Source organism: Thamnophis elegans, chromosome 4 (genome assembly GCF_009769535.1).
Source record: "Thamnophis elegans isolate rThaEle1 chromosome 4, rThaEle1.pri, whole genome shotgun sequence".
Classification (NCBI taxonomy): Eukaryota; Metazoa; Chordata; class Lepidosauria; order Squamata; family Colubridae; genus Thamnophis; species Thamnophis elegans.
Window position 1 is genome coordinate 55009127 of NC_045544.1, and position 18486 is coordinate 55027612.

The 18486-nt window shown below is 37.7% G+C and overlaps 1 protein-coding gene across 1 annotated transcript; it reads left to right on the plus strand.

Moving 5' to 3' along the window:
* The first annotated feature begins 995 nt into the window (after window positions 1–995).
* VIP (vasoactive intestinal peptide) lies at window positions 996–13563 on the plus strand. The gene is made up of 7 exons (XM_032216618.1): window positions 996–1189; window positions 2802–2918; window positions 5377–5517; window positions 5719–5823; window positions 7494–7628; window positions 8092–8209; window positions 13417–13563. Exons 2-6 carry the CDS (start codon window positions 2812–2814, stop codon window positions 8159–8161), a joined length of 558 nt encoding a protein of 185 aa, XP_032072509.1. The 5' UTR covers window positions 996–1189; window positions 2802–2811; the 3' UTR covers window positions 8162–8209; window positions 13417–13563.
* Window positions 13564–18486: the final 4923 nt, after the last annotated feature.

Genomic DNA, 18486 nt, shown 5'->3' on the forward strand with positions numbered 1-18486 from the left:
AAAATATTATACCTGTAGGAATATACTAGGATTCAAAGCATGACGAATATCAGTAAACTCAAAAGATAGCTTAAATTTATTTTCAGTTCTTAGAACAATTGTAGTGGTATTGTTAGTTTTCAAAAAATTAGAATAATTTTCCAAGAATTAAGCTAGATGTAACTCTAGAAAGATTGACAGAGCAAATTTTCTCAAAATATTCAAGAAGACTTGGCTAATCACTTAGCATTGGAACTTGAATATGGCCTACTGATAATTCAAAAAGAAAGAGAGGCCAGTATTCTCTTTTACTCTATTCACGAATCATAAAAATTAAAAGCAAGCATTCGTTCTGCTAAAATTGAGACTAGTAGGAAATTCTACTTAGGAGATTTTTTTTTTCTTCCCCATGCACTGTTAAAGTCACATGTGCATTACTTCAGAACTGTTTTGCAAGCTAGAATGATTGAGTTTATTTTCATATCTTATTTATTTAACTTCCTAAAATTCATCTTAATACATACCTCAACTATGGGTGATAGAATTCAAACAAATTCAATGGCTTTGAAAATATCAAACATCTCTCAGTTCCTCTTACAATTTTGACTGATGTTCTGTATGAATGCTAGACACTTGTAACCATCTTTCTCCTCAAGGAATTTGGAAAGGGGTACCCATCAATATTAGTTGATAAGGTTTCTGTCTTACCAGCTTTAATTCCACATCCCCAAAAGCAGTTGAACACTTTGCCTGGCCCAATGTTACTCATCTTGAGATGTTCATCAGTCAAGTGATAAATCGACTAATCGGGGGGGGGGGGAGGATGCCTTCCCTTGAATTAAATATGAACTTCCTTTGTCTCATAATATCCTTAACAAAACCATGACGGATATTTCCATACACCCCCTGGGGAATGTGACGTCTCCTGCATAATGCGATAGCTGTTTCTGAAGTGGAAAAGTGGTCCTGTGTATATAAACCTATTAAATGAGGCAGCTGGAAAGGCTGCACTAAGCGCAAAGAAAAGCAGGCTGGTAAACTTCAGACCAGCAGACTAGATATTTGCCTTTGAATATTCTGCTCAGTATCTGAAGAAAAAGTGTGACACATTGACGAGAAATTCAGCACCAAGGAGAGCTCCAAGTCTCCCTTGTGCAAAAATCACCATTACTGTATTTTTGAGGAATCCAAAAGTCCATCTTCTGGCTTTGTAAGTAAAAGTTGATATTTGTTCATTTCAGTCTAGAGAAATATTGTTTTTCTTTAACCCATTTTAGATTTTTTGTATGTATGTGTAGTTGATATGATTTAATAATAATGTAACAGTTATCACAATGTAGTGTAAGAAGGTTGAAAATGAATTCAAAATATGAATTTCTCTTCTGAGGTGATTTTCTGATTTCTTTCTCAAATAACAAAAGCTTCTCTTTTTAAAAATGCATATTTCATACTCTTGATTTCATATTCTTTGAATTTCCCTTTTCCTTTAATAAAGGGGAATACTTATTACTCACTTCCTTCTAATCATTTAAATTATTTCTTTTACATTTATATGCAATTTAAAACTTTGTAAATAAATAATGAAGACTTTGACCCCATCATTTTTCACATTCACGTGTTTAAAGAGTAGTTAAGAAATATATGCTTTAACTTCCATTTCTCTAAAATTATTCACTTAAATTTCAGTGGTACTCTCTATAATTTTTTTTACATTAACTTTATTCTTGTGATCAGACAAAATGATTTTTTAAAACAATGAAATAAACCATAATTTTTCACATAGAATTTCAGTTGCCGAACAATGTGAAGATATTCCTGAGGGGAAGCTGTGTTAGTCTATGGCAGTAAAAACAACATTTTGTAGCAGCTTGAAGATTTATGTTTGTTTTTTTATAACAGAAGCTTTATTTGATCACACTCTCCCTTGGATAAATATTTTCAGGAAAATGGATCACCATCAACAAGTTTATTCCTCCTCTATCTTGTCTCTAATCTCAGAACTCTTTATGTGGATGTTATGGACTAATTTTCAATAAGTTTACTAGTGTTACAAATCTTTGGCTCTATTTTCTGCCATAACTTCAAAGCAAAAGTTCTTTGATGCTATTTTTAACAACGGGGTAAAATTACTTTGAAAATCAAGATGATCTAAGTTAATATTTTGACACTTTAATTATATATAATTAACAAAATTGTTTGTCTGTCAATCACTCTATTTCCACCTCTCCCCCATCCTATGTACCTCAACTTCAGTCATTGCTTTTTTATGTCAGGATTCATTTAAAATTTCTCTACATTGCCATATGCTTTACCTCATGAAAGCAAGTATTTATCAAGTAGCTGAGCATAGCTATGACATTCAATATATTATTGGTGTTATTCGTATTACTAATAATAGTTTTTCTGTATAAATCAGCAGAGTCTTCTGTGTAGACCTGCATAACAATCCCTACCTCAGATATTCACTATGAAGAAATTTCTGGCCGCTTGAGTATTTTAATGAAAATGTCTATCCACATTCTTAATTCATACTTTAAGCTATAAATTAGCACAGGCACGCAAAGAGAGAGAGGGAGAGGGGGAGGGACACACACACACACACACACACACACACACACACACAGATCTATATATCTATACCTACATTTACATCTATATCTACTGTAGATCTCATTTACTATAAATCTCCATCTCTCTCTCTCTCTCCTCCCCCCTCTACCATATCAATAGTACTGATTTTCCACAGAAGGCTACTTCTGACAAGATTTTTATTTTACACTGGTAATATGAAGGGCTTATTTCTGTCATTTTTGCCAATCCAGGTCAAAAGACATGGAACACAGAAGTAGCTCCCATCTTCTCCTCTTTTTTACATTCCTCCATGTTTTCTGCTCCCAAGCCATTGCCTTGCCTCCTTTAGGATCATACTCAGCTATAAGGTAAGAAAACCCTAAGCAATCTCTCCTACAACTGATAACATGATTTGCAAATTTAAGAACTACTTGAATCCTAGGGACTGAAATAAGACAGATGTTTACTTGTGTTGATAGCCAAATCTAATGGCAAATATTGCTTCCACTGTCCCAAAGTCATCTGAAGAATATTATACTACTTTTTACTCTTTAACAAATAGATACCGGAGCATTTATTTAGGTAACTAAATAATGAGGTATTTTTGAGCTATTGCAATTGGAATTTATTTGTATACATGGAGTAGGATAGAAAAGATAAACTAGTTCAGTAAATATATTTTGATATTTAACTGAGGGATTTACCATGCTTCAGTTTGGGTGTTATTATATTCAAGGCTGGGGTTAGTGTTTGTGTGAGGGGGGATATATTTCCATATATGCAAATGCACATACAACTGTAATCAGGTAATGTCATTATGCAGCTACTAGCTTGTGAATATAACGAAGATGTTCTTAATTATTTGGAAAATTGTTAAAGTAGTCACTATATTTGTTTATGAGAAACTTGAATAATTGTCATAAATTTGGTGCTCTGGGATCTGAATTCTAAGCTTGTTTTGCATGGTTTCATTCACATAAAAGAGCACACATTACTATGTCACACATAAGAAAATAGACACACCTTCACTTAAGGACTTCCCTTAGCAATAAGAGATATTTGAGATATCCAGAAAGCATTTTATTATAAATCTTAAGAAATGAAGCAGGGTTGGCCTGGTTAGTACTTAGATGGCAAACGGGGGGAAAAATCACTATGGTAATCTAGATTAGAATTATGGAGAAAAACTTTCTGGAAGTTGCATTACTTTGTCCAGAAAACAATATATTATTCATGTAATTACTTTGCATCCAGTTTTGGTCACCATGTTATAAAAAAGACGTTGAGACTCTAGAAAGAGTATAGAGCAGAGCAAGAAAGATAATTGGAGGACTGGAAACTAAAACATATGAAAAAAGGTTATGGGAATTGGGAGTGTTTAATTCAATGAAAAGAAGGACTAGGGATGACATGATAGCAGTGTTCCAATATCTAAGGGGCTGCTACAAAGAGGGAGGGGGGAGGTCAATCTATTTTCCAAAACATCTAAAGGTAGAACTAGAAGCAATGGATGGGAATTAGTTAAAGACAGAAAAACTTATAAATAAAGAGAATTTTTCTGACAGTTAGAAGAATTAATCAGTTGAATGCCTTCCTTTCAGAAGTTGTGGGGGGCTTCATCACAGGAGATTTTAAAGAAGAGATTGGACAACCATGTGTCTGAAACAATATAGGGTTTCCTGCTTGAGCAGGGGGTTGGATTAGAAGATCTTCAAGGTCCCTTCCAACTCTATTATTCTGTTACGTAATGCTATATGGCAATGACTTTGACAGATAGGAGGGAAGAGTCACAGCCAAGAAAACAGTCTGATAACTAAAATTTGAGTCTGAAGAAGAGAAAGTGTCTGAAAAGAGACTCCTTAGCTTTTCAGAAGGTAAAAGTATTCTGAAAAATATTTTCAGTCTTGCAAAAATCTATGACCTTATAATAAAGATAGAACTAGTACCCCTAGTTGTGCTTGTCTGGACTAGCTAACATCAATCCTGCATGTATAACCCTCACATTAACATGTTTGGGCCACAAATTGACTGAAGCCTTATTTATTTAAACTAACCATAATAAGTGAACAAATCAGGAGGAGGATGGGGCAAATTGCTAGTTCACATTTACTAATTATATTAACATTTTTTCAGATTTCTTTTTTGATACAGAAAAGGATTTCTCATGAAAGGGAAATTATTGCTATATTGTGTCTATATTATATCAAATCACCTGTTATTTATAACCTTTAATATTAATCCATCATATCTGCCATAATTTATAGAACAATTCTGAAACTTATGTTTTTTGTTTAGCTTTTCATTATTTCTGGGAAAGGTGTTAAGGAAATATTTAGGATTATCTATCTATCGCCTATCACCTATCACCTATCTATCTATCTATCTATCTATCTATCTATCTATCATGTATCATCATATAGCTAGGTAGCTATTTTTAAGAAATACATAACAAAAAAAAAATCAGTGTTCAGTGGTCCCAGATATCAACCCCTTTCCTGCTTTATTTTAAGGTTAGAATGGGGACTTCAGCTCATACATATTTACTGTCAGATGTATGTGTTCTTTTCCCACATAGCTTATCTCAAAGCAATTATCCATATTTAAGTAATTGATCTATATCACTCAGTTAGGCAAATGGTTCAAAATCTCAGAGAGTACAGCATGGTTTCCTTCTGCTTTTAGACAATGCAAAGGTATGCCACTATTATGACATGAGTAGGTGACTTTAAAGTATCTTCGAAGTCCTTGCCTGTGACAATGCTTTCCTTCCAACTCATTATCAAAACTGTCTACCATCCTATTTCCCCCTCCTCCAACCTTTCTCAGACTAGGTAACAGAATACCATTTGATGGACAAAGTGAATCTGATCACACCCAAAGTTCATTAAAACCCAATGCTGATGTTCTTCAGGCTACTCTACCTGAAAATGAGAAGTTCTATTTAGATATGTCCAGAGCTATTGACAGGTAAAACTTTTGAACTCTAATAAACATTGTATGTTGATAAACTCACTGCTGCTTTCTGCTCTGTAGTTCTACTTGTCCTGTTTGAAACAAAGACTTTGCAACAAGGAGGGAATTCATAGCAATTTTTGTGCATATCATCAGTAAATATTAATCTTCATTTCTGTATAATAATATTCATCATACATTTTAAATCCATTATAGAAATATAAGACATGCTGATGGACTCTTTACAAGTGGCTATAGCAAACTTTTGGGTCAACTTTCTGCAAAGAAGTATTTGGAATCCCTAATTAGTAAAAGGATTGGGTAAGTGGTTGTACCATGTGTTTCCCCAGTGCAAGTTATCTTTAAATATTCCTATATGGTTCATATGATCCAGAAGTTTGTATTTTTAAAAATATTTCTATTAATGATAAAGAAGTTTGCGATGGTGAAGAAAAAAAACTTTAACAGAACCTGGCAGTGAATTTAGTAATTTGAATTATAGCTGAAGAGATATTTACAGTACATTATTGCACTGTCTCTTTGTTATTGTAAAAAAAAGAGGAAAGCAGGTGTGGCAAGGAAGACTACACAACTCCATCTGGTACAACAGTCATGACCTTTCCTGGAATGGGGGGCCCTTCTCTCAGTTATTAATGTCTTGACTACCTGCTGCAATAGGATATATGTGGGGTGAGCTTTAAAGACCGTTCAGAAACTGATGGGTGTTTTGCAATGGATTTGCCAGACACCACTGATGTACAGTAGGAGATCACCAGGCTGAGCCTGAGAGAGAAAAAATTAGAGCATTGTTCTACATCATTCTTTAGGCTCCTGGGAGAAAAGGTGGGATATAAATCCAACATATGAATACATTTATTAAATACGTTGAAGTTGAAAAGAGAGAGAGAGAGAGAGAGAGAGAGAAAGAAAGAAAGAAAGAAAGAAAGAAAGAAAGAAAGAAAGAAAGAAAGAAAGAAAAAAAGAAAAAAGAAAGAAAGAAAGAAAGAAAGAAAGAGAAAGAGATGGATGCTGGAAATTAATGAAGCTAGAATATAATTTAGGAAAAGCTCTGATAGTGTGCTGTATAAAAAATGGTGGTGACATGAAAACCTTCTCACTATGACTATGCATTAGGTACAAACCAGTTACATTGATAAACTGTGAACAAATGAATTAAACTTTGAACAAATCAATTAAGAACCCAGATGCTTCTGGTAAAGCAGAACACATGCCCAGAAACACCCTGTGCCTTGGCTCTCCTGCCTTTTATACTGAAAAAGTGATGTCAATAATTCATTTTCCCTGTTTTACTTAAATGTGCTGGATAGTTTGTGGATGGCACCTATTGATGACAGATACTATTTCAAGACTAATAAAAATAATAATTACTGGTATTTGCTACATGCCCAAATTCCGCAATTTATACTTGGATATTCATTCTAGCTATGATTTCCCTTCAGAGTCAATGTGTTCACAAACCCAAGAAACATTTAATCATGGGTAACCCGTAAGGGATGCGGTGGCTCAGTGGCCAAGACGCTGAGCTTCTCGATCAGAAAGGTCGGCATTTCGGTGGTTCGAGTCCCTAGCACAGCATAATGGAGTGAGCTCCCGTTACTTGTCCCAGCTTCTGCCAACCTAGCAGTTTGAAAGCATGTAAAAATGCAAGCAGAAAAAGAGGAACCACCTTTGGTGGAAAAGTAACAGTGTTACTTTCACCATTTAGTCATGCCGGCCACAAGAGCACGGAGACATCTTTGGACAGAGCTGGCTCTTTGGCTTTGAAATGGAGATGAGCACTGCCCCCCTAGATTCGGGAATGACTAGCACATATGTGCAAGGGGAAACCTTTACCTTTTAAGACAAGTGGCTTTGCTTTTGTTTTTTTTTAAAAAAGTGAGAATTACAATAAAAGTACGAATGTTGACTGACCTACTCTTTGAGAGGCTTATGCGTTAATATGCTTCTTGCAACTCCATTTTTACTTGAAGAAACAACGATCCCCTTGATCAGCATGTGCCAGTCAAACGTCACTCGGATGGTATCTTCACTAGCGACTACAGCCTTTTACTACAAAAGTTGGCACTGAAGAAGTACCTGGACTCTGTTCTAGCTGAAAAAAGAAGGTAGGCAGGGAAAATGCCTAAAAATATCTGGGTTTTAAAAGGATCAGACAGTAATAACCCATGAACAAAATCATCTTTTTAATGCATGGAAAACATAATTTGAGGACAAATTATAATAAAAATAGTTTTAAACCACAGGAGATTTTTCTATTGAAAGTAAGGCGAGCATGACCTCTGCATTTTCTATTTGTTACTTTTTGACATCTTTCTGCATGCAAAGGAATTATTTAGCAAAGAATTGGAGACCTAACTCTCAAATGGTAGTTTGATAATTACTAAATAAAAAAAAGCTTTGTATTATGTTTCCATAGAATAGCTATACGTCCTTTTATATAACAAAACTAGTTGAAATGTATCTTTTCAGTAAAGACATATAATGTTTGGCATAATAAAAGACAAAAGCACTAAGATTAAGTCACTCCTAGGGACTCAACAAAATGTGCATTGTTTCTCTGCCATTTAGTGAAAAATTTAGCCAACCCGTCCTTCTGGATGAAACAGAATTGCTTGAACCAGCCATCTCAGAAAATTAGGATGATGTCACTGTAGATGATCTGGGTCTTCTGAATTGCCTCCCACTGGTAGGTTGAAATTTGTTTCCAATCACATTAACATCTGACCTTTAATCCTTAATATATATATATATATTTATATAACTTCATATCACCAGAAGATAATTGCAGGGCTTAAGTATATGTAAACTAATGAAAATTAGTAGTTTGAAATGGTTAACATATTCAGTTTCCTGGGATTTTACTTAAACTGTGAATTTTAAGCTGCTATAGCTCAGTATGTCTCCTCCTTAATTAAGGTAAAAATCATGTTTTTGAAGATCATTGCATAAGCATTTACCTTTAATGAGATAGATAGAAGATAGATAGATGGTAGATAGATAGATAGATAGATAGATAGATAGATAGATAGATAGATAGATAGATAGATAGATAGATAAATAGATCACAGATAGATAGATAGATAGATAATCCATAGCTTTTTCTTTCATATCCTTCTGATTAACTGAAACTGAATATGTAGCTGACAATTCCCAAAGTTTATTTGAACATACCAGATCTGCATTTACAAATTGTTGCCTCATAGCTTGATTATCTGTCAGTCACTCTCAAACTGTGAGTTCCCATACATGTGAGACTGAAATTATGCAATAGTTTCAAAGCAGTGAGTTGTTCTGTATTAAGCCAGTAAAAAGCAATCAACGAAGGAAAATACCTCTTCCATGGATTATGGTTAAAATAGACAGCTTTGTATAGATCTTTTATTGGAGAGGAATTTAGGGAGACAAAGAACCTTATCAGACATAAATAGTGGTAACTGACATATCTGGGGAAGGTATCTATATGTGGACCCTCATGACAAACAACTGTACCTAGTTCAAAATATTGGCCATGCAATATCTTAGCAAGCATGTTCCTATTTAGGATACCAGCCAGCCAGGCATGCTTGTCAGGATCCAACATTGACTATAAAGTTGATATAATTTGCTTCCCCCTGATATAATGTTCAATTATTTGTGCACACATTGTGGTAGCTAGGGTAGGGAAGAGTTATGTCTTGACAAGTGTGGAAATATCAAATCCTACTTAAAAGACAATAAACTGGACTATATGTGTAACATTGGAACATAAAAGGCAGCATGGTGAATCAGGCTTAAACACAATCTAATCCAGCATTCAGATTCTAGGGTGATCAAATCATAACAGCTACTTCTAGGTATCATTTTTCCCCACTACTGTTCAACAAGTATTGGACAGACATATATCTGATACTGGAGGCAATATAGGGCATTGGCCATTAATAGCCTTATCAACCATGATTTTATTTAATTCCCTTTTAAAGCTGTCTGGTAGTAACCATCAAGACTACTCTTTCTAGTAAGTTTCTGAATGGAACTATATACTCTGTGAGCAGCATTTTCCCCCAGTTCATCTGAATCTTCAACCATCCAGTTTCATTGGATGAACTTGGATTTTAACAAACATCCTGTAAAATAGCCCTCTATATTTGTTTCCTGTTCCAAAAGAGAGGCTAGTCTTTCAGCAGCTGCCATGAAAGTCAACTTATAGGATCAACAGCTCAGAACAATGTTATACAAATGGGACAAACAATAAACAAAATGCATGCAATTAGTACTTTTATATTTAAAGATAGTGATGTAAGAAATACTGCAGATATCAAAACAGAATCTTCCAATCATTTATTTAGTTTCTACCTTACTTCAGCTACATCCTACTAAAGGTCCTATAAGAACCAGTGACGTGCAGTCACTAGAGGCAAGGGAGGTGGGGCCTCACCAGTCTCCTGAGGGAAAGGAAACTATTTTTAAAATAATTAAAAAGGCCAAGGTAGTTGCTCCCAGACTCTAAGTCACAGTGACTCTGAGTCTCCTTAATGCAGTTAGTAGGAGGAGGCTAGAGAACATGGCCCTCCTTTGCATAAGGAATTTTTCGCCTTTTAAGTGTCAAGCAAGGGTTAAAACGCGAAAAATTACATATGCAAATGAGGCACGTGATTCTCCTGCCTCCTCCTGCAGAGGGCACTTTGTTTAGAGCCTATTTTAAAACGTTTAAGCAGAGTCATCCACGTGGTGACTCTAGCAACAACTAGCCTAGCCTGTCTGGCCCTGGCTAGACCAAATCTTGCATTTTCCACGCAGCTGGAAGGTATGCGAGGGGGCAGGGGGGGAGGAATAATGTAAATAATTGTAATTTGTTTTTATTATGTGTATGTCCGTGTGTGTGTGGTTTTTGTTTTTTTACTCGCCTCTGCTGGCCCGCAGGCTGGCACATCTATTTTTATTTTTTATTTTTCATTTTTCATTTATTATTTTTTATTTTTCATTTTATTTTTTTATTTTTTAAAGCCATGCCACCTCAGCACGCCATAGAGAGAAACATGTCCTGGTTTGTGGCCGGGCGGCATGCACTTTAAAGAACTCCAGAGCCCAGGCAGGCCAGTGCCAAGACACAAAACCCAGTTTGCAAAAGACCCTTCTGCCTTCGGGTACAAATGGCAGTGCCCATCTTGGAAACTCAGTAGGGGTTTTTCTCCCCTTCTCCTTCCTTTCCTTCTTCCTTCCTTCCTTCCTTCCTTCCTTCCTTCCTTCCTTCCTTCCTTCCTTTTCTTCTTTCTCAGTTTCTTTTTTCTTTTTTACCAGCCTGCCATCTGGTTGAAATCAAGCCCACGAGATAGTTCTTTTTTTCCTTAAAAGCTTTGGGGTTTTGAAAGAAAAACAACAACAACCACTGCTCAGCCTTCTTCCTGGGTTGACAGGCCAGGCAATTCTTATCCCCTGCCCGGAGGAAAAGGAAAAAGAAAACAAAATGACACTTGCTGGCTTCAATTTTAAAAAAAAAGTATCTCTCGCCAATCTTTTTAAAAAAAAGAATCCCAGAAAAATGGAACTTTTTTCTCTTTTCTAAAGTATCGGCTTCTTCTTGTCTGGAGTAATTTCTTCTTCTTCCCTTCGCTCCCCCAATGCACACCGATCCAGGCATGCAAATAAAACTCAAGAAACTTTTGAGGCTGCAGAATTTAAAGTCCAAAGAAAGCGAGCAAATCGGGAGGGTAAAAGTTTCTCGGACTGCACATGTTTCGCTGAATGGTGGCTGAGCCCTGCCTGCCGGCACGCTAAAGTGCCAGCATACCTTTGAAGTGCCGGCTTGCCTTCCGCGCCGCGCCGAGCCGCGCCGAGCCGCTGATGGGCAGAGGCGACGGGCTCCTGAGTGCGTGCAGAGCACCTTTGGGATCGCCGGGGAAGAAATTGGGGAGCGAGGGTCGCCCGGACCTTGCAGCCTCCCCACAATTGCTCCTGCAGTGTCTGCTACGGCAAGCATGCCGGCACTCAGGCAGGGCTCGGACGCCATTCAGCGAAGTGCTCTGCATGCACTCAGGAGCCCGTCGCCTCTGCCCATCAGCGGCTCGCTCCTCTGGCCGGCGTAGCTCGATCAGCACTCGTTCGGTGCTGCCTCGGTGGCTCCATGTGGGCACGGCGGCCATGGCGGCGGGCGCGGAGGGAGGCGGTGGCGTCTCCTGGCCCTGGCGGTGGGGGCTTTGGGGCCAGGGGGAGGGGAGGGGTGCCCAGGGGGGGCGGGGTGGGGTGGGGGCTTGTGGAGGGACATGGTTGGAGGTCCTGGGTGGAGGGAGGGGGGGCAGAAGGTCCTACCAAGGGTGGTTATAGATCAGTGAGCTTCATGGCCGGTGAGGGTCCTGCTCTATGGCGGACGTGGCGCCAGGGCTTCGGCGGGGCTTTTGCGCTTGCCTCACCGGCCATGAAGCTCACCGCACGTCACTGATAAGAACTATCCATGTTCAGAATTCTAAGAGGTCTTAGAAGAGGTGAAAATAAGCAATTTTGGGCTCTAGAAATGAAAGGAAGAACAAAATGAGTTTTCTCTCCTTTGTCTGGAAAACAGAGTAGCTTCTTCTGGATGCTACTTTCCCAAGATTTTGTCCAAACTGTGGTTCTTCCTTTATTTCAATGTGAGGTTCCAGCATCTAATTATAGATGCAATGATTCCTTCAGAGGCATCAATTGTTTTGGACTTTGGCTGCCATCAACCCAGTTAGTATGATTAATGGCTTGACATCTGTCATCACTGGAAGATGTTTAATTCACTATCCGAGGCTATTTATGACAAAGCATACAGAAAAAGCATTATGATTTAAGAGCATCTTTAGAAGTGTATTGCTTATATTCCCATATTGAGGCCATGAGCACTATAAAAGACTTTGTGTGCAGATTTGGGGAAATCATACATAAAGTGGGATCTGCTGTTTGGTCATAGATTTCCTTATAATGCAATTTGCACAATTTCTCTTTTGGCTGGATTACAGAAATGCTAAGAAGGTGATGTTTTTATTGAATCGATTTTCATTTAATTTCTAGAGCACAAGCAACATGTGATATTATTATTGTTGTTAGTATTACTCCTAAGGATAAAATCTCTCAGTCTAATAGAAGAGTTGTATAGAAGTACGGAGCTTGCAACTTTTAGAACATTAATTAAGAAAACCCGGCTCAAAAAGTTGACTTAAGAAATCCTCTCAGCCTACAGAAAAACTGTATCAAGGAAAGTTTTTATTTACTTTGTTTGTTTTAAATATAATTTCCCTCTTGACATGGAAATGGAATTGATCCAGCACACAATCTCCACTAGCTTGTGCAGGAGAGGTGGAACACATTAACAAATCCCTCCTAACTCTACCACCCATCACATCCCCCCCCTCCAAACCCCCCCCCCCCACTTGACAGGATTAGGGGAGTGTTTGGTTGTCAGGATTTGTATTTTTCCAAATCATTTTTGGAAGGCACTATAGTACAATTACATCATCACAGAGATGGGACTGGAATTTTTATCCCCTTTCCTTAAATTGGTGGGTTTCATATTTTTTTAAAGTAAAATGATCGGATTAAACATTACTGGCATATATATTTTTTACTTTTTATTCTGTGCAGACATTCAGTTTGTCAAGACATTTCAGACGGGTGATGTGGGGGACACCAAAAGAGGATGAGAGACCCATGTGGTCCAGAGTTTATGACTTTGCACCCACCTTTATTCTAGGGGAGACATTGCAGTCAGAATCGTAAATCAACTGGTGTATATTTCTTTCCATTTCTGGGAATACATAAACACTTGAATCCAAGCTAGTAGTTATCAATTAGTGAAATCAAATTTTTAGGAAATATCATCACTCTTCATTAAACTGTATTAAACACTTAAGCTCATATATTTTTTTGTTTTTTTTTCCCCTTTCTTTCTCTCTCCAGAACCTCTGAAGATGACTCATTAAAAAAACAATCCTGCAAAAAGTCCTGCAAAAAAAAAAATCCTAAAAAAAGATCAAGCTATTTTTTGAGTTTCTCATAGTATTTCAAAGAGATGATTTCATTATTTAAAATCAAAATAAATATATATTGTGGAGTGAAATTTGTGATATTTATGTTTCTTATATAATAAAAATGAATGTTTACACTGTACATAATAACTTTAGAGTGATCGAACTGTACATACTATATGTATGCTCTTTAACTCACACTGATCCTCTGTCTTCGGATGCTGTAAGTCTATTGCTTTGATGCCTGCCGTTTCAGTAAAGACAAATAATGCAGGGAAACAAAATACATCAAAAGTTGCTGTTTATACTTGATACAGAAAACGGCTTGGGCTCTTTGCTGGATAATTCAGGGATTTCTGTGTTGTCCTTTCCTCATCCCTGCTATCTCCGTCTTAAGGGAGACGCAGCAAGATATTTCAGAAATAGGCTGCAATAAAGCACAAAGGTATCCATGTGAAATCTGGCAGCGTTTTGCTGCCTTCCATCATCATACAGGCAATCCTCGGCTTACAACAGGCTATTCAAAGTTATGACATCACTGAAAAAAGGGACCTAACACCATTTTTCACACTTATGGCTGTTGCAGCATGGTCACAAAATTTGGGTACTGAGAAACTGATTCATATTTATGATTGTTGCTGTTTTCCCGGGATCACTTCACCTTTTGCAGCCTTCTGGCAAGCAAAGTCAACAGGGAAGCCAGATTCACTTAACAAGCATGCTACCAACTGAACCACTGTGGCAAGGAAGGTCGTTCACTTCACAACTGTCTCATTTAGCAACAAAAAAGTTAGGCTTAATCGTTGTCGTAAACTGGGGATTATCTGTATAAAAAAAGCTTGCAGTCCTGACTTTTAACAGTCATGCCCAAGCTTGGATGGAAGAAAGATATTTCACCAAGTCAAATAAATGGCGCTTCCTTAATGTCAGCAGAAAAATGGTGTTGGTAAAGAACAGGGCATCACTCCAGAGAGTTAGACAATAAGAAAATAAGTTGATTGAATTTGGAATGGAACTGTTAGGAACATTGGCTTGTCACTGGAAGCAATGGTTAAAACTCTAGCAAGGTATAGTAGATATGGGAATATTTTGATGGGCTAAATATGTGGAGAGAGAGAGGGAGGGGGGATGAGTGAGTGGAAGGAGAGAGAGAGGAGGGGAAGGGAGGGAGGGAGGGAGGGAGGGGGAGAGAGAGAGAGAGAGAGAGAGAGAGAGAGATATGCACACACATGTGGGTTGGTGGTGAAATTATTTTTCCAGAGAACTGGCAAAGCAGAAGATGGGAAGTAGAAATCTTGTGTATACACACACTCTGCCTGATTCCCAAGTGCTTCTCCAGCTTGACAAAGTTTGGTTTACTGACTGACCTTTTCAAGGGATAAGCCTAGCTTCTGTGGAGCCAGCAAGAGAAGCCTCTTGAGACATGACTTACTCAAAGCGCCATTGATCGTTTTCAACTGGAAAAAGTCCAACACCCATAAATAAACTACTTGCCAGTTCAAGGCCGGAAGCTGACAAGCTAAATATTGTTTCATCTAAATTATTTTCCAACATAGGTAGCCGGGGCTTCAATTTCTAATATTGACAGGTGCTAGCAAGTCATATTTTATAGTTATAGTTTGCTATTCTGATGGTGCTCTGCTCATCTTCAATGGGAGAATGTTAGTCCCTTGCATTTCCTTCCGGATGTAGATGATAGCTAACTATTGTAGCGGAGTTTTACCCTTCCATGAAAATAACAAGTGAACAATGCAGTAAACTGTAGACTTTTCCTCTCCTTCCTTCCTGGAATTTGAAATATGACCATTCCAGGAAGATATTTTTTTAAAAAAAAGCAATATCCCAAAGCTTCTAGCATCTGGGCATCTTTACAAAAAGCAGGTGAGACATAGGAAAATGAGAAGGGGGCATTGGAGCAGGTTAGAATTGGCTGGAAAGATCTTCCTTCTCAGTCCCTGCTATGATCCAAACAAATTTCTTGAAAGACCAAGTGGGAAAAATACTCAGCTTACAAAAGAACTCAGGGGAATGTTCTCAATGTAGTACATGGTAAACTGGCCAAATTCATACCCCAGATTGCTACTCAGCCAACCAGCTTGGACCCATGTTGTAGTTGCTATCATTATTACCAGCAGCAGCAAGGGAACATCCTTATCCCAGTAAGGATATAAATAAACCTACACCACTTTCTTTCCTAGCACAATTAATATTAGCATGATGTCCAAGATACTCTGGAGCTTTCTCCAGCATAAGGAAGAAATAGATGCAGAAGACAATCTACAGGGAAGACTTGTTGAGGACTTGCTGTTGTAAATGCTGTTATTCATTTACAAGATCTGGACCAGCATATAGTATGTTAACATTTGATCAGGACTCAGAAGCCATGATATGGTTGGCATTTGATTATGTAATCTTGAGCACTCTGATTTATTTTAAAGGATTATTAAATTAACATGTTAATCATTTACTACGAGATATAAAAGCAATAGTATCTGTGCAAATCATAAACTTTGATTCAGTGCTCAGCACTGATAAAATTGGAACATATGTTTAGGTATGTCTATATTTTGGTTAGATTTGCTGTACATATTTCAAATATAGTCTTTAAAAAAAAAAGAACAGCTATAGATAGATGGAAATTCCACTCTGAAAATAAACACAGTAACTGTTGTGAATGTTGTAGAAACTTCTCCAGCATCTTGCTGCACAGGATTTTCTTTTCCAAAAGCTATCAAATTTCAACTTGCAGATGGTAAAATCAGCCCAAACACACATTTATCACTTTTGTGAAAACTAATTTGTAAGAGTAGCATTTTTCCCCTTGATGCTCTTTCAGAGCTAGAAGGCACCTTGGAGGTCTTCTAGTCCAGCCCCCTGCTCAAGCTCAACCCAGGATCAAAGTACTAGCTTGTGGGCAGAGTTTGCCTGCAGTAGTGCATTCTAACCACTGCACCACCAGGGCTCCTTTTTACCTTTTTACCAGGCAAATTGTTAGCAGATTTCAGGAATTCTTAGTAGAGATGATTTTCAGTAGAATCACATGTGTTTCTCATTCTCAATCCTCTTATAGTCACAGTAATAAATATTTGTATCCTTAAGTTTAGTTATTGAGAAAAATATTGGGGAAATCTTCAAGCTCCCTGAAATGTTAACACAGATATTATTGGGTGCTGTACAGTAAATTTCCCTCTGTACAGCTGGAAGTCCTCCTTTAACAATAGGGTCCTCTCATGATGGTGAAGTGGCTGCATGGATTTCAGGAAAAATGAGGCTCTCACCTTGTTCTGTTTGAGCTCCTTAAATTGAAAATAATTGCAGTCTGGCATTGCTAATTTGAATCTTTTAGAGGGATTGAGGTTGGAGAAAAGATTGCCTTTCCTGCTTTTAGCAGAACCTTGGAAAATCTGTTCCTTTTTCTTCCATGTGTCACTATTACCATACCATTTACATGACTCTGTCCATTAATTTATTCTGGTAGCATATTAGCAGTGTTCTTATAAAATGCTAAACAAGTTGGCCACATGAGTTGGGAAATTCTGACGGTAGTAGTCTTAACAAATCCGAAGGGCACCAGTTTGGGGAGAGCTGTTGTATAGTATATACCAGGGGTGAAATGTTACCGATTCAGACCGGTTGCCCAAACCGGTAGTAAAAAATGCTACCGGTTCACCCGCACCAGTAGTAAAAATATGGTCCCAGTTCAGGCGAACCAGTATATCTAATGATCAGCTGTGACACACGATTTATATTAGCTAGAAAGCAGGATTTCCAACTTTCTATCTAATCTAAATCGCGTGGCACAGTGGATTCCCCCCCTCGCTGTTCTACTTACCTTTGCAGGCACACTGTGTAGCAGGCTCCGCCCACCCACCCAGACATCATCACTTCCATTTTTGATGCTCTGCACATGCACAGAAGGTCCTGTGCATGCACAGAGGTGGCACATGTGAGTGAAGCAAGCGAGCGCATGCACTCATATTTGTAAACCGGTAGTGAAGGTAAGTAGATTTCACCCCTGGTATATATAAGGTGACCAGATGTCCCGATTTCAGCGGGACAATCACGCTTTATAACAATTTGTCCCATGTCCCGGGCCGTTTTTAAAAAGTCCCGATTTTCTGGCTTCATGTTGAAAGCCCAGTGGATTTGCTTAAGAAATCCTAACCGGGGCAAGAGAAAAGACACCCTGTCTAATCCCTCTCTCTGTCTCAGTACTTTCATTGAAGATATTAAAAAAAGCAACAAAATGGACCCCCGCACCCCTTTTACCTCATTTTATAAGAAAAAATGACCAAGCTCCAGGAAACACTTGGCTAGAGAGGTCGCGAGTGTTACTTCCTGGATTTTCTGGAGGGGAGGGGCATGGAGGTTGGAGGTCTGCTCGTGTGTGAAAAATGGTGGCAAACTTTCTTTGAAAAATATTTCCCTGACTAATTTCACCATTTCAATTTGCTCAGTTCTTTGTATTAACATCTACATCATTCTGGGTTTACTTGGAGTGCAAGCCTGCTGGTAAGTGAGCTGAGTTTTTTTCTTTTATTTTTTTAATGTATTTTAAAATATTTTTTTTATTTATTGTGCATAGGATTTTTTAAAATTCTGTGTGGATTCTTTTTTTAAATTTTCTTAGACTATTTAAAAAAAAATTCTATCCAAAATAAATTGAAGTGAAACCATGTTTAAAAATTCTATGCACAATACTTTGAAATATATTGTGCATAGAAAGAATAGTTTGAAATGTTTTACTTCAATTTATTCTGTGTGGATTCTTTTTTTAAATTGTCTTAGGCTATTTAAAAAAAGATTCTATCCAAAATACAAAATACCAGCTGCAGTTATTCACTTAAGAATTGTGGCAAGAAAGGTGGTATAATGGGCTTAGTGACCAAATGGCATTGAAAAAAGTGACTGATGACCATTTTTCACACTTAGCGACCATTTTCACACTTAGTGACCATTGCAGTAGTTTTCTTAATTGTTTTGTGACTCTCCAAGACTCCTT